Source organism: Nicotiana tabacum, chromosome 9, assembly GCF_000715075.1.
Source record: "Nicotiana tabacum cultivar K326 chromosome 9, ASM71507v2, whole genome shotgun sequence".
Classification (NCBI taxonomy): Eukaryota; Viridiplantae; Streptophyta; class Magnoliopsida; order Solanales; family Solanaceae; genus Nicotiana; species Nicotiana tabacum.
In genome coordinates, this window is record NC_134088.1 from 95,788,388 (window position 1) to 95,804,747 (window position 16,360).

At 33.9% G+C, this 16,360-nt stretch overlaps 1 protein-coding gene across 2 annotated transcripts; it reads right to left on the minus strand.

The window, feature by feature from the left end:
- Positions 1–689: 689 nt before the first annotated feature.
- On the minus strand, positions 690–5,629 carry LOC107812026 (uncharacterized). 2 transcript variants are annotated; one of them, XM_016637043.2, is made up of 9 exons: positions 5,179–5,629; positions 5,030–5,083; positions 4,780–4,893; positions 4,523–4,678; positions 1,981–2,139; positions 1,775–1,891; positions 1,545–1,652; positions 1,120–1,384; positions 690–1,035 (listed from the first exon to the last, which is right to left on the minus strand). In XM_016637043.2, the coding sequence occupies exons 1-9, from the start codon at positions 5,497–5,499 to the stop codon at positions 956–958; spliced, it is 1,374 nt and encodes a 457-aa protein (XP_016492529.1). In that variant the 5' UTR covers positions 5,500–5,629; the 3' UTR covers positions 690–955. The 2 variants fall into 2 exon arrangements, with proteins under 2 accessions (XP_016492529.1, XP_016492528.1); XM_016637042.2 differs by having other exon boundaries at positions 690–1,384.
- Positions 5,630–16,360: the final 10,731 nt, after the last annotated feature.

The window sequence follows — 16,360 nt, forward strand, 5'->3', positions numbered from 1 at the left end:
GAGGAGTTCAAATCTCGGTTTTGGGATGATTTGGCGAAGTTTTGAGCTAATTTGAATTGAAAATTCGAAGTAGTAGAAGAAACATGAAAAAAAGATATTTGTATAACACAGTGTTTTATTTGTGTATCACATGTATCATATTTGTATCAAAAGTTTATCACGCGTATATCCATGTATATATATGCGTGATATATATTTGATATATGTGTTGCACAATAAAATTTGAACTCAATTTTAACCAAGATTAGTCGAGCCCAAAACGGTTATCGAACACCGGATGAGGAATCAAACTTTCTTAACTGAAGGTGAAGATTTTTCATTAAGCTTGACTTACAGTGACTTACTTTGTGAGCCATGCTAGATCACACAGTCGTGGAAAGAAATGGTTAAAAGATGCATTTTGAGGAACAAAATTATTGACATCTCCTAAGACGATCTCCACTCTATTACAACTTAAATACCTTTCCGAAAAATGTTCTTCTACTTACTTTACAGGAGACTCCATAAATTCACTCTTAAGATTTTCTGATGTAGCGTCAATTTAAAATTAAAGAGAGAGAGAGAGAGAGAGAGAGAGAGAGAGAGAGAGAGAGAGAGAGAGAGAGAGAGAGAGAGAGAGAGAGAGAGAGAGAGAGAGAGGGAGAGAGAGGAGGGAGAAAATTTCCCTCTACAAACGAGAGAAATACAAATTACCAACATCAGAGAGTACTTTTGTTATTACGGTTTCAACTATAAATGGCTAAAATGTAAAATTACCATGCTGTTGAGGAACATTATGGCAGAATCTATGAGCAGTCATTTCACAATCTTTTGAAGAGAGGTAAAGATATCTAGATAGTTAAACAATTGACAAAACTTAAATATGCCACTTAGGCAGGAGAACAACAAATGGAATAAATGAGAACCAAAATTCAAAATATAACAATAATAATTAAAAGGAGATAAAGGGTTTTCGCTACCAATTATGATTTCTCCTCCCATCATGACTGTTGTTGCCAAATCGAGAAGCCGAAAACCTATGGTGATGATAATTGCCTGACCCATAAAAAGTTGAATTATCAAAATCAAGCCTGTTGGACTTTCTAGATGAATAAGAAACAGAAGCATGACCACCAGCACCTAAGTTGGATATCCTGGCTCTCTTAATTGTAGGAGTTGAAGGAGATCTCCAACCATTCGATCGAGGGAAGTCATCAGTATCATCAGTGATCCAACCAGCCCTTTGTTTTGTATAGTAACCTGATGCATATCCTCCTCCATATTCTGCTTTCTTTTTTCTTGCCTTACCAGAATCATGTGGAGCAGACCTAAACTCATGATGTTCCTTTCTTTCCTTGGACACTTTCATCTTGGGGGTTGATAACTCCCGATTCCACTTGTTGACCTTTAGACATGCAAATAGAAACACAGTAAGGTAACATTGCAAGATTTAGTGTAGGAAGTAAGAAATGGCCTATAAAGGGAGAGAAAGGTTGAGAGAAACGGGAAAAAAGTGATGGAAGGATGCAAATGAGCAGTTGTCAATTACAGATATGGTAACTTACGATATTGGAATTAGTGCATTCTCGTGCAAAATGTCCTTCTTCACCACACCTATAACAAGAACTAAGCTGCCATGTACCACTAGTCTCCCCACGAGATCCTGTGCATGCCTGCATTGAAAATGTGCAAGTTGAAAATGACAGCATCCAAAAAGATTCCAAAATAGGGACGAGGAACACACACACATACACACACAGCGAGGAGTCGTGTCATTTCCTGGCCATTTACTTACCAAACCGGTATGGCCTAGTAGACCACATCTGTAACAGGATATTTCCCTCGGACCACCATTAGGGTAGCTTGCACAGCAAAGATGACCAAATCTCTTACAAATGTAACATTGTATTTCCTGCCAAGGTTAAGAGGAAAACGGGAAAATAGATAGGTTAAGCACAAAAACAAACAAAACTCAAGTTATCAAAGCTTCTTCAGCAATACCTTCAGATCATCAGCAGAATAGTAGTTCCTGCATGAGAACATATCGTGGCCAGAATCTCCACATTTTAAACAGAGTCTTGAACTTTCAAATACTCGGGTTTTTTCAGGGCAATCCCTAGCACGGTGACCGCCCTTCTTGCAGATGAAACAATCTTTGCCCTGCCCAAAATCAGCAAACTGAGATATATACTCCTAAGACCACAAATTGAAATAACATAGGAATTTTAAGGTCCACGTAGTATATCGATCTTGAAATCCAGGATAAACCTAATTTCGTTTAGGCTCTCTTCCAGGATATTCAAAATGCTAACGAGAAAAATAACCTGATCAGCAGGGAACCTACTGATGAGGTCTGAAATCCTCTACCAGAGAGGTTAAACAACAAACAAAAAGATGCAACAGCTGCACCTCCATGATTCTACAACTTAGAATACTATCTAAGTAGAAAACAATCATCACATGCTTCCCTTGTTCTAGTGAAGAAGCTTAATCTGCTAAGCAGACAGGAGGACTAGGCAAGTTCATCTAAATAACGTGTGAGAGAAGGGAGAGGTATTGGTGAACCACAAAAAACAAAGTTACTTTGAGAAAGACTACGAAAAAAAACTTTTTATAAGGGTTAAAAAAATTGTGATGTTTGGGCAGAAGTGGCTGTTTAGCAGCTAGCATTCTGGTTCAGCATAGTTTTTCTTTTCCGATAGTTTTCTGGTTCAGCATAGTAGGCCTTGCCACTTTTTGTGAACCTCAATTGTCATAGAGTACACAGTTAGTTGAATCGCTTTGTCGACGTTCATCCACATCACCCATTTTTTAGTTGGAACTTGGAAGTATAACTAATTCTAACCAGGGATTTTGAAGTCGAGAAGAATATACAGACCCTCTATCATTAAAAACTTGGACAAAAGACTATCATAGGCAGTGCTACAAAACACAATCACATTACTAAATTCGAGTTGATTTCTATAGATAAGATCTTCCATTTTAAGCTTAAGATTTGCTAGGTTGTTGAGACATTTCATAGGGTTCTCTCATTTAGTTTGATATATTTTTCATAAGAGGGAAAAATATTACTAATGAAACATGCTATAAACATCATTTTTTAAATTTAAATTAATTTATTAGGAGTTAGGGCCTGACAGTTGGCATAATTAGACCCTCTCAAAGATTAGATTCCAACATATCAACGGCAGGTAATTTGAACTCTCCTATAGAAAGATACGAAAAAAATACTAAAGGCTCATAACCTGGTGAAGACCAGCGCTATGGTGCCAGACTTTTAGAGCTGTATCACCAGCAACGTAAATGGATATGAGGCGGTTCTTCAGCACTGTAACAGTAGGTCAGATGACCAAACCCTTTTTAGTAGTCTATAAATAGAAAAGACATGAGTTTTAAGGTGCAGAGGAGCACAAAAATCTGCAGAAAACAGAAAACAGCAGCTAGGCTTCTCCAACTTAGGTATTTCTCCTCCTCTTCATTTATTCTTCATGTTTTCGTGTTTTACAGTTTTTAGGATGTTTTTCTCATATATCATGCCTTAGATTCCATTTTCCTTTATTGTAATGGATCTTTAAGTGTAGTTTTGTTTCTTATTCTTAGGTTCCATTTTCTTTTATCGTAATGGATTTTTTAAGTATAGATTTGGTTCTTATTTGCAATTCATCCAATTCTTTTCTTTTTTTCTTTTATAAGCTTTCTCCTTATGGATATTGTGTTAATTATCTAATCTTGATCTTAATGCTACTAGTCGATTAACCATTGGTTAGATTAAAGATCATTATCCATCAGTCAAATTAATTGGATAATCCGAAGGAACTTGGAAAAAAAAAATTGGATTTAGTCCTAAATGAGTATTGATTTGATTTGTATATAAGTTTGACAAATGGTTGCAAATCACATGTCTCCATATTAGCATTGAATCTAGTATCTTCTTAAGCTCACATGTAGGCTATGATTAAAGGGATAGGTTCACATATGACATAGATATATGCTTATAAAGAATTGAGAAGTCTAGGACAACTCATGTCATTAAGATAAGAACTCAATGAAACATCTAGTGAAGTTAGATTGCCAGAATTTGTTGATAGTATTCTAATCAAAGATTTAATTTGGAATAGTTTATCTACAAATGGTATAGACCCATAATTCATGTCATTCGAATAAAATTAGAGTTAACACAATATCATAAATTTTCAAAAGCGTGAATTGTTGAAAATAAAACTCCAATGAGATGATAACCATTCTGCATAAACAACATACTGCTGTGTTTTTCAAAATTTTGGAACAGCTGCCTATTAACATATCTAGCAAAAGTCAATCTGTAATATTAATTAGAAGCTAATGAGAAAAACAGAGTGTGGTTCCATGATTTGTGCGAAATAAACTTCAGGAAGTTTGGCTTTTTCCCAAAGTCCTACAGCTGCATGCCAGTGCCTAGGATTAGACTATATTCAGATTGGATATACAAATGCAAGATCCATGTGTATGCCTAATGCTATTGACCTGCCGGTGATGTCTTTTGTATAAATGCAAGACCACTAACCTTTGTACACTGTTTTGAATTATGGTCAAAACTCCCACAAACAAAACATGGTTTTTTGCGTTTGGCTGAAGTACAGTTGACTGCAGCATGACCTTCCCCGCAATTATAGCAGGTTCCCCAACTGTTGTCTGGAGGGTCAAAGTACCTCGGGCCCCGCTGAGATCATACAAGGAATAATAAAGATATAGACCATACTAAGCCATTTAATAGTGTTTGGATTTGTGAAAAACACTGCAAATCATATTACTTCAACTCACAAGAAGCCTTCGTAGGACGACATTATTAGGCATCTCAACAGGATTCTTTTCTGCTGCATCATCAACAACGTTCATAGCATTAATTTCCATGTTTTCTTCTTTCATTCCATCCGCCTAACACAGTCATGAAGATCCAAGCACATATAACTGATCAAACTCAAAGAAAATACAGCTTTAACCTTGCAACTCAGTGAATATAAACATGCTAAAAAACCAAGCTACAAAATTTGCAAAAACAAATTTAAATTACCGGAGACATCTCATTACAGAAATTTTCAAAACCCTTATCTATTCCACTTGACCCCTGAAATAACAAATTTAAAAAGAAAATCACATTAATCACTCACAAAAATTAAGAAACGAAAATCACAAATTTTCAGACAAAATTTAACTACTTACAGGGTTATCTTCGGTCTCAGTGCTTTTTTCCTTCTTCTTCTTCTTCTTTTTCTCTTTTTTGCTATTTCTACTTTCACCCTTCAAATCTGTAACAATTACAGCTTCGCCATTTTTAACTGAGCAGCCACGAAGCAAAGCTTTCTCAATGATTTTCAAGCTCAGGTCTTCATTAGCTTCAGCATCATCATCGTCTTCATAATCTTCTTTTTTTTCCTTAACTCGCACTCTTTTAGATTTCTTAATTTTTACCTCTGCTGATTTTTCTAACTCTATAGCTTCTGATTTTGCTGATTTCTTTTCTTTCTTTTCCCGCTTACCCATTTTAACAGTGAAAATCCAATCGATTTGAATAGGGTTTTAGGCGGAGAAGTGAGGAGGGACAAACCCTAATTTTGAATCCCAATTCTTGGGAGTTCCAATATAGGAGAAAGCTAAATGAAAGATACAATTATTTGGGCTTCGAATTTTTGAGTGGGCTTTTGGAGGTTGCTATTGGAGTTAGACTACTAGCCATTTTTACGGCTAGTCAATCAAATTTAGCCACATAATCAAAAGTCAACTATATTTAGTCAGTACGTTAGCACAAAAATAATTTGTTGATAAAAATTCACCTACTCTTTTTATAAAAGTTACGAGACATAACCTCATACTCTGTTTCTGTAGAATTTCGCGGCTCAATCTGCAGATTGAAGTAAACTTTTATGATTATTCTTCTGATTCTTCAAATTTTCTGGCTTAATCTTCTGATTCTTCTCACTGCGTTAATCTACGATTCTTCGCGTTTGTAATTGAAATCGTAACTAAATTTGCTGGATTGTGATATATTATGATAAATTTCATATGAAAATCATTTATTTTGCACTAATTTATTATGTGATTGATTGTGTAATATATAAATGTGATTTAATTTTCAGTACTTTATGTTGTCATTAAACACCGAAAATGTTTATTTGATTAAAAACAGAGTTCAAGGAATACCAAATGAATTAATTGCAGAACAAAATACCAGTATAATATGCTGGACCTTTCTGAATTGATATGTAAAACTTACAAACTTGTAGTATGTTATACTAGAACTATTTGTGATTCAAACTAGAAGAACACATCTAAATGTCTAGTTTTCTACTAATATCCTGAGTAAAATGCTGGACTTTTATGATTAGATATATGTGAAAACTACAAACTCTCCAGCATATAATACTGGAGGTATCTTTAATACAAACCAGGAAAAATGTCGAATAAAATGATGCAGAACAAAATACCAGTATAATATGCTGGACCTTTTTGAATTGATATCTAAAACTTACAAATTTTCAGCATATTATACTGGAAGTATCTGTGATTCAAACCAGAGGAACACATCTAAATGTCTAGTTTTCTCCTAATATCCTGAATAAAATGCTGGACTTTTGTGATTAGATATATGTGAAAACTACAAACTCTCCAACATATAATACTGGAGGTATCTTTAATACAAACCAGGAAAAATGTCGAATAAAATGATGCAGAACAAAATACCAGTATAATATGCTGGACCTTTTTGAATTGATATCTAAAACTTACAAACTTCTAGCATATTATACTGGAAGTATCTGTGATTTAAACCAGAGGAACACATCTAAATATCATGTTCTCCTAATGTCCTAAATAAAATATTGGACTTTTGTGATTATATATTAGAAACTACAAACTTTCCAGCATATAATACCGGAGGTATCTTTGATTCAAACCAGAAAAAATGCTGAATAAAATGCTGCAGAACAAAACACAGGTATAATATGCTGGACCTTTTTGAATTGATATATAAAAATTACAAACTTCCAGCATATTATACTGGAAGTATATGTGATTCAAACCATAAGAACACATCTAAATGTCTAATGTTCCCCTAATGCCCTGAATAAAATGCTAGACTTTTGTGATTAGATATGTTAAAACTACAAACTCTCCAGCATACAATATTGGAAGTTGCTCTAATTCATACAAGAAACAAAAATGTGAATGCCTAATCTTTCCCATGTTTCCTAAATAAGATGCAAGATACTAATATCGAATTACATATGTACATTAAATGTAGGATGCAGACAAATTTCTCGATTATTGCTTTAAATGAAAAATGGACATCAGATTACAAGTATTTAGATCATAAAACCAAGCTTCTGCTTGTAAATGATGGGATCTCATTTGACGAATTCATTAATAAGATTTTTGAAGCTATTGAGTTCCACACGAACAAGTTTGAAGCAACAGTATGGCTTAATGTCAACCTAGGTATCAACAAGGTAATACATGTAACAAAAGATGAAGAACTTACTTCTTGTATGATGCTTTTAAGAAACGATTCATACTACAAAGGCTGCAAATTTGTTGTAGATATATTAAAAATACTTTCTGAAATTTTTATTGTAGATCAATAACAAGAGGGTAATACAATAATGGAGATTGACAATCAACAGTTATTGCAACCAATGTGAATACCTAATTTTTGCACACTATTTCCAAAATAAATAATAATAATAATAATAATAATAATAATAATAATAATAATAATAATAATAATAATAAAATAATAATAATAATAATAATAATAATAATAATAATAATAATAATAATAATAATAATAATAATAATAATAATAACAACAACTTTTGGATGATTTTAGCTATTTTATGTGAGTTTAATTAAAAAGTACTAAAAAAAATTTACTTTTTACTTGTATATTTTAGTTTGCATCTCTAAAGGATTTTTCTTTTTGCTTGTATAATTTCATTAGAGAGACAAGGGATTGGGCTAGTGTATTTCAATTAAAATTGGCCCAATTTAGCCATACTTAGTCCAAAATAGCTGGCCAAGACTTGGTCCAAAACGACGTGGCTTCTTCGTGACGAAACGTTTCATTAAGCGAATCAAGATTAAATCTCATTCATTCATCTCTCCCTCATCCAATGGTCCACAATCAATCTCCCAACTAGGTATTTAAGACTTAGAAATGTTGAGATTTTACCCCCATTTCCCCATAATTCTTTTCTTCTTCCTCTCTCTCTCTCTCCTCTCTCTCTCCCTTCACTCTCTCTAGCCGCCGCCGGAAATCGCCCACCGGAGTCGGATCACATCCAAACACCCCCAAATTCACTCCATGTAATCTGCACAACCTCCTCTTTTCATATATACAAATCAAATCCTTCAAAAACCCCTCAAACTCCTTGAATCTTAGATGAAGGAAACTTTAGCCGCCACTGTTTTGCCCAAATTCTTGAAGCTCTGGCCACTACCACCTCACAATACCTACATCAACTGATAGAGCTCCTCAAGACCTACATATTTATGTCAATTTCACCCCGAAAATCCGGCGACCAAAAATCCGGCCAAATTCTGGTGACCACCCCGAACGCTCTCGTTTGATACACCCCTATTCTCGTTTCCTTTGTCTATTTGTTTTCTAATTGTATTTTAGTTAGTTTATGTCCAACATAATTTTTGATTTTTATTATTTATTATTTATATTTTATTATTAATTATGTTTAATCTATGTTAGCTTAGTCGTTCATAGTTACTAATCACTGATAATTAGTTATTCATTAGCTTTGAAATTGCTATTCGCTTAATCGTGATAGTTAATAATAAAAGCTCCAAGTGCTTAGTGAAATTATTTATATTGGATTTGAGTATTTGAGTTTTGTGTTGTTAAAAGCTGAAATTAAGAAAGGAATAGTACAAGCTTTGTTGTTTTTACTATTCAAAGACTTTTTGAGTACAAAACTCCATAAAGTCACTCATTGTTTGGTGAAAATACCATCTTTTGGACAAATTTTGAACCAAAAGTCTGCCTTTTGAATAGTTAGAGCAAACTTTTGGTGAAAATACTATCTTTTGGACAAATTTTGAACCAAAAGTGTATCTTTTGAATAGTTAGAGCACACTTTTGTTGAAAAAGACAGATTTTCAATCATGAATGTTTTTCTTCTTCTCCTATAAAAGACAGACACACCCTATCACTTGAAGCACATCTTGAGAGTTGCTTGAACACACATATCTTTGAACAAAAAAATCAGCAGTTGAATACTTTAGTAAGTTAAAAATATTTGGGCTTTGTGAGTGAATCTTAGAGTGCAAACTTTTAAAAAAGTATAAGTCTTCTTTAAAGTTGGTTGTGGGTTTCTTCTCTAAGGTTTTAGGACTATTTAAACACAATTTGTTGCTGAATTTCTACTGATTTTGCGGCTGCTCTCTGTTACTTTCTGTTGCTGAGCTCTTATTCTTTATTGCTATATTTATTTTCTGCAACCCAAGTAACCTTTAAACTCTGTAATGCAGATTTTTTAATAGCAATTGATGAGAATTTGAGCATGTTTAGATTAGTTGAAGCATTTGCAAGAAAATTTGCTATATGGATGAGTGTTGAGGTTTCAATCTTGAAATCAAGCTTTGGATCATAATGTTAAATCCGTGACTTTTTTTTGCTTTATTTATTTAATGATTGACTTGTAGCATATCATTGTTAACCTTTAACTAGTATTTTATGAGAATCTTGGTCATGTTGTAGAAATAGAAAAATTGTTAAAGACGTGATGAAGATTTTGAAAGTGGACAAAATGTATTAGTTTTGTATTTAATAAGATTGGGCTAACAAGAATAAAGGGCCAAATGAGCTAATATGCATGCCCATATTCACTAATAACAAACGTGGCCCATTTGTTTTTTATAAGCAAGGGCTAACCCAATACCAAAGCATGTTCAAAAATGGCCAGCAATTTTAACACTCAAATAGTTGGCCAATTCCCTCTTAAATCAATAACTGTCCACTCTTTAAAATAACAAGTTAGCCCAACTTTTCATATTTTTATTTTTAGTCAAATAATCTCAATACAAATCAGATTTTTTCTTATATTAAAATAACTTTACAACTTAGTCTCCTTAATAATTAAACGCTAGACAATTAGTTGGTGCGCTTTAACTTCACGGATTCGCTTGCGTAGTGTGAGTATTTGAGTTTTGTGTTGTTAAAAGCTGAAATTAAGGAAAGAATAGTACAAGCTTTGTTGTTTTTACTGTTCAAAGACTTTTTGAGTACAAAACTCCATAAAGTCACTCATTGTTTGGTGAAAATACCATCTTTTGGACAAATTTTGAACCAAAAGTCGGCCTTTTGAATAGTTAGAGCAGACTTTTGGTGAAAATACTATCTTTTGGACAAATTTTGAACCAAAAGTGTGTCTTTTGAATAGTTAGAGCGCACTTTTGTTGAAAAAGACAGATTTTCAATCATGAATGTCTTTCTTCTTCTCCTATAAAAGACAGACACACCCTATCACTTGAAGCACATCTAGAGAGTTGCTTGAACACACATATCTTTGAACAAAAAAATCAGCAGTTGAATACTTTAGTAAGTTAAAAATATCTGGGCTTTGTGAGTGAATCTTAGAGTGCAAACTTTTAGAAAAGAATAAGTCTTCTTTAAAGTTGGTTATGGGTTTCTTCTCTAAGGTTTTCGGGCAGTTTAAACATAATTTGTTGCTGGATTTATGCTGATTTTGTTGTTATTCTCTGTTGCTTTCTGTTGCTGAGCTCTTATTCTTCACTGCTGTATTTATTTTTTGCGACCCAGGTAACCTTTAAACTCTGTAATGTAAATTTTTAATAGCAATTGATGAGGATTTGAGCATATTTAGATTACTTGAAGCATCTGCAAGGAAATTTGCTATATGGATGAATGTTGAAGTTTCAATCTTGAAATCAAGCTTTGGATCATAATGTTAAATCCATGACTTTTTTTTGCTTTATTTATTTATTTATTTATTGCCTTGTAGCATTTCTCTATTAACCTTTAAGTAGTATTTTATGAGAATCTTGGTCAGGTTGTAGAAAAAGAAAAATTGTTAAAGACTTGATGAAGATTTTGAAAGTGGACAGAAAGTATTAGTTTTGTATTTAATAAGATTGGGCTAACAAGAATAGAGGGTCAAATGAGCTGGCGTGCTGGCCCATTTTTAGTAATAACAAAGCTGGCCCATTTTTTTTAATAGCAAGGGGCCCAACGGCAAATCATGTTCAAAAAGGGCCAGCAGTTTTAATACTCAAATAGTTGGCCCATTCCCTTTTAGATCAATGGCTTTCCACTCTTTAAAAAAATAAGTTAGCCCAACTTTTTATATTTTTTAGTCAAATAATCTCAATAAAAATCAGTTTTTTTTAATTAAAATAACTTTACAACTTAGTCTCCTTAATAATTAAACGCTAGTAAATTAGCAGGCGCGCTTTAACTTCACGGACTCGTTGCGTAGCGTGATATTTTTTTCATTGATTTAATTCAATAATCTCATCACATATCCAATAGTTTTAGTTAATTTTTAATTTAATTTATTCCCATAATTGCAGATTCGCATATGTAGCGCCATAGTAATTTTCAATAATTAAAATAAAAAAAAATCATCGAATGTAGTCATTTTTCCAAAAGTAATAACGTACTAATAACCCTTATCATGACTGCGGATTCGCTTGCGTAGCACGGTTATGACAAAATTAATAAAATTTATCTCGCTCGCACATTAGCCTGCGTGGTGCGGTTAGGACAATTTAATATTATTCAAATCATTCTTTAATAATTTTAATAATTAAAAGCGTATATGTGAAACATGGAAATCCAATAAAATATAATTTATCCAAAATTAATTCAAGCAGGGTTTAGGTCAATAGAGCGACCGTGGTAGAACCACGAGCCTCGGGGAATACCTTAAACCTTCTCCCCGGTCAACAAAATTTCTTACTCGGACTTTGTTTTTGCAGACCAAATAATAAAAGAGTCAAACCTTCCTTTAAATAGGGATTCAATTAAAAGGTGACTTGGAACAGCCAAAAGTCAATTCCAAGTGGCGACTTTGAACAATAAAATAATCCCTATTTCAAAATTGTCACTTCAATCGGAAAAACTCTTTAACCCACAATCCATAACTACATTATCTTTTGGGGGTAAAAAAGGATATGACGGCTCTTGCGACTCTGCTGTGGAACTAACTAGAATTCGAGCTTGTGCATGTTTACTTTTATTTGGCTTTATTAATTTTGTATATATTGTGATTTATTTGGACCTAATGTGCTACTTGTCTGCTTTTTACCGCTTGATATTGTTGAACTGTACCTTATAAATTATCTTCTCACATACCCCTCTGAGTCTTCTTGAAATTAAAATCGGGCATTTGCTTGACATAGCTCGCTTTTCTTGAGATAGCCGAGGTGCTTGCCACCCAGTGAAGGATTTTAGTCACACATGATTTAGGCGGGGAGCACCACCAGCTAAGCCAAAAAGCAATGCTACCGGTACGCTGACCCTCCTCGATTCTAGTTGTCCGCTCGAGTAAGCCAGTTTAGATACATTTTCCACCAGGATTTAAACCTAGAAGAACAAACATCATGCTGAATAGCCCTAGTAAGTTCGCTTTATTTGCATCATGTGCATTTGACTTAGCAACGCTCGGCACGGGGGCCGAGTTCTGTTTTAGGATAGGTACCTTGTTGAGAACATTATGTCATGTTATGTGCTACTTGTTGCATTATTTGAGAGGGTTGCATGTTGACCGACTTTAGCATAAATAAGTTGCATTATTTGAGAGGGTTGCATGTTGACCGACTTTAGCATAAATCAGTTGAATGAATAGGAAAAAATGATGTATTCTAATGCGTGTAGTTTTTAAAGATTAATTTTCATAAAAAAGGAGAAAAATAGTTGGTTTGACCGAACTACGCGGGTCTGATTCTCACTGGATGTGAGATACGTAGGCAAACTTTATTGGTTTCGGCCCCCAATTTTTAAAAATCCAAAAATATTTTCCTTTAATCCTTCTTTAGAAGTATTTCTTTGAGACGTCAAATCCAAAAATATTTTCTTCCTTTTTCAAAAGTGTTTCTCCAAAAAATTTAAAAAATCAAAAAAAAATTTAAAAAATATTCTTTCTTTAAAAAATTATCAAAAAATAAAAAAATAAAAATTCAAAAATATTTTCTTTCTTGTTTAGAAGTCTTTATTTCGAAAATTTCGAATAAAAAGGAGAGAAAATTCAAAATCCAAAATATTTTCCTTTTTAGGAGCTTTTTTGGTATGATTTTCAAACAAAAGATTGATAAATAAATTAGAAAAAGAGTTAGCTTATTTACTTTATTTCTGGTATCCCTGAACTACGCAAGATCTGATTCATGTTCCCACATAATACATAGGCAACCCACATCAGGTTCGATCAAACGATTTTGTAAAAAAAGTAGGAAAAAGAAAAGAAAAAGAAAAGAAAAGTGTTCATTCTAACACGCTTGTTATTTTGGAATAAAATCTTGTTAAAGGTGGTCGGTTTGTTGGTTTGCATTGATGAATCACGAAAATAATCCAGGATCGCTCTGTCATCTCAATCAAGGGAATAAGCACCACTATTGTTGATTCGACAAAGGTCACGAAAAGGCAAGTGCACACTTTGGTGGTGAAAAGAAGAGGCAAATATTGGTTGACTTTTACTAGGTTTGAGCAATAGGACATGCTTTGTGTGAGACGATATGTGATGATAGGGACATGAGAATTCTTCCAAGTCTTTTGGCAAATGGGTTGCTATGAAATTTCTCATACCGCCAGTCCGAAAATTCGATAGCCAATATTGGGGAACGATTTGATAAAAAAGTCAAAATTTGAATATTGATTCCAAAGCAATCCCATTGAATTAATGGTAATGTGCAAATGCGTAGCTAAAATGTCAAGCTTGGTAATTGGAAAGTCACCCCCCTCCTTGCCAGGAAGGAGTCTTGGTAATTTATTTTGCCATAATTTCTATCATCTGGATTACTTCGAGGTTGTGATCCAGATGTTGTTTGTTTGTCCTGTCATCTAACCTCTCTATCCTTTAATCAATAAAATGTAACTTTTCATTTTGTGTCATTTTAATCCATTGTGTTTAATTCTTCTTGCATATATAGTTCTTTTCACGCTAATTTCAATGACACAATATGCATGCGGAGTTTTCGGCTAGATTTTAGAAAGTCTGTCCAATCTTGAATTAAATCGAGGAAAACCACTTTGAAGATAAGTAAAAGGCTGAAACGCTTTGATGATAAGCTTGTGTCAAGTTCATGAGAAACCAAAATAGTTATATCCGTAGAGGTTAAATATCTTAATCTCAATCTATCATAAAAATCTGGCTTAAGGATATTTGAATGGGTTGAAGTTTTGTTGGACTAATCAATGAAAAAGGCTTTTGCCACGACCTGCCATAATCTAATCATATCAGGGAAGATGACCCAAATCTCCAGATAAGGTGTATTCCATGGAATTTTAAATGAATTAGCTCGTACTGAAGTGCATCATTTCACAGCAAGACAAAGACCAAGAAAAGGTGGCTCCAAATTGTCAAAAGTCATTTTTTGCAAACAAGATATTGATGATGGAGCTATACAACTGACAAAACCAAGAAGACAGTCATGTCCTTTAATGCTGAACCTGAGAAGAGATAGAATGTTTGGCATTTTTTAGGCTGGGAGGCCCTTTTCCGCTACCCAAATACTTTATATCCCTCGTCACCCATTTTTGAGCCTCCTTTATTTTTCTTTGGCCCCCCTCTTTTGGAATCAAGTATAGAGTCCAAAAAAAAAATCGAATATCCATGCCACCAGAAAATATGAGTTAGGATAATTTGATTATATAAAAAAAAGGAAAAGAGAAAAGAAAAACAACAAAGAAATCTTTCGTGTTAGTTTGAACTACGTTTGACTTGATTCCTTTAAAGGATACGTAGGCAACTCTATACTAGGGTTCAATCCAACCAAATCAAAAATAAAAATTCCCAGTATTTGAAACTAGGGCGGGAGTTTTTTTTTTAATATTTTTTTGAAGAGTCGATTCCAAGAGTTGTAAGATATAACCCCCTCATCTTGAATCTATTTTGATGCCAAGAGTTGTAAGATACAACCATTTCTTTCTAACCCTATCCAAAAGCCTTCCAAATAAAGACCTCCTAATCAATCTTTAAGAATGGCAAGCGAAGCACGTAATAAGCAACAATTGTCATACGACATAGAGCAATGTCAAGTTGCTCGCACAAGAAAGCAAAAAAAAAAAAATTAAAATGAGGGTGTCTTACTAGTAAAAACCCTCGTGGGCACTATAAGATGATGGTAAGTAGTGATAAATAAATGAGAGAGGTCGGTTGTTGAAAACCTTTCGAGGCACTACCGATCGAAGGTGATTTGTTGCAAACGATTGGTGCAAAGAGGCCAACTTAAAAGATGAAAGGGAACAATAAGAATAAAAAGTAGATTGGTTAGATAGATTTAGCTGCTTAGTCCAAAATGCATGTCATGATCATTAAAGTTGGTTACCACATTCAAAAGAACCCTTTTTATTTTTCTTCTTTCTTTCTCCCATAAAGTGGCATTTTTAGTTAAATACTATTCCTTCTCACTTCTACATCGCGTCATTGTGTGCATTTGCATTATTCTTTTGAGTCAGTCTTTATTAAAACAAATAAGAAATGATTTCAAAAATTGTTACCAACTTTTTCACTGTACAAAGCTAGTTCTATCATAGCACATCAAAAAGGACATGCCCACGAATCAACATGAACAATAAGTTGTTGAAGTTAAATATGATCTGAGGGTTCTTGCATATGGAAGTTCCAAAGAGAAAAGTTTGCTGGTCTATTTGTTTAAAAGCCAACAAAGAAAGGGCCACAAAATTGATTATCGTTTTCCCAAAAGTGCAAAACAAAGGATGTGGGGCATACGACATTGACAAAGGCACGAATCCATATGTGATCTCTTTTGATAAACCGAACAAAGTATCTCAAAGAAACTGAAAAGGTCGCCTAAGCAAGACTTGCTTCATGGAAAAAGTTGATAAGCACTACAAACACAAACTAGTATTGGGTGCAAGACAACTAAGTTTGATTTTAAAGGAAAAATTGCCTTGCCTTGGGGATAAGGATCAGCGATACCATGGACATCCGGGTATGAAATAGTGAGAGCGATGTCGGAATGTCCAGGTCTCCAAAATGCAATACAGAATATCCAAGCACCTCGGTACCACACTGATAGAATCAGTTCTTCAATAGCGGAGTGGCCGTGAATTCAAACTACGCAGGGCATCAAGGCCACAAACCGACCACCACTTTAAAAACTCACAAAATTTTCTATGTTTGAAGCAGGAACAAAGCAG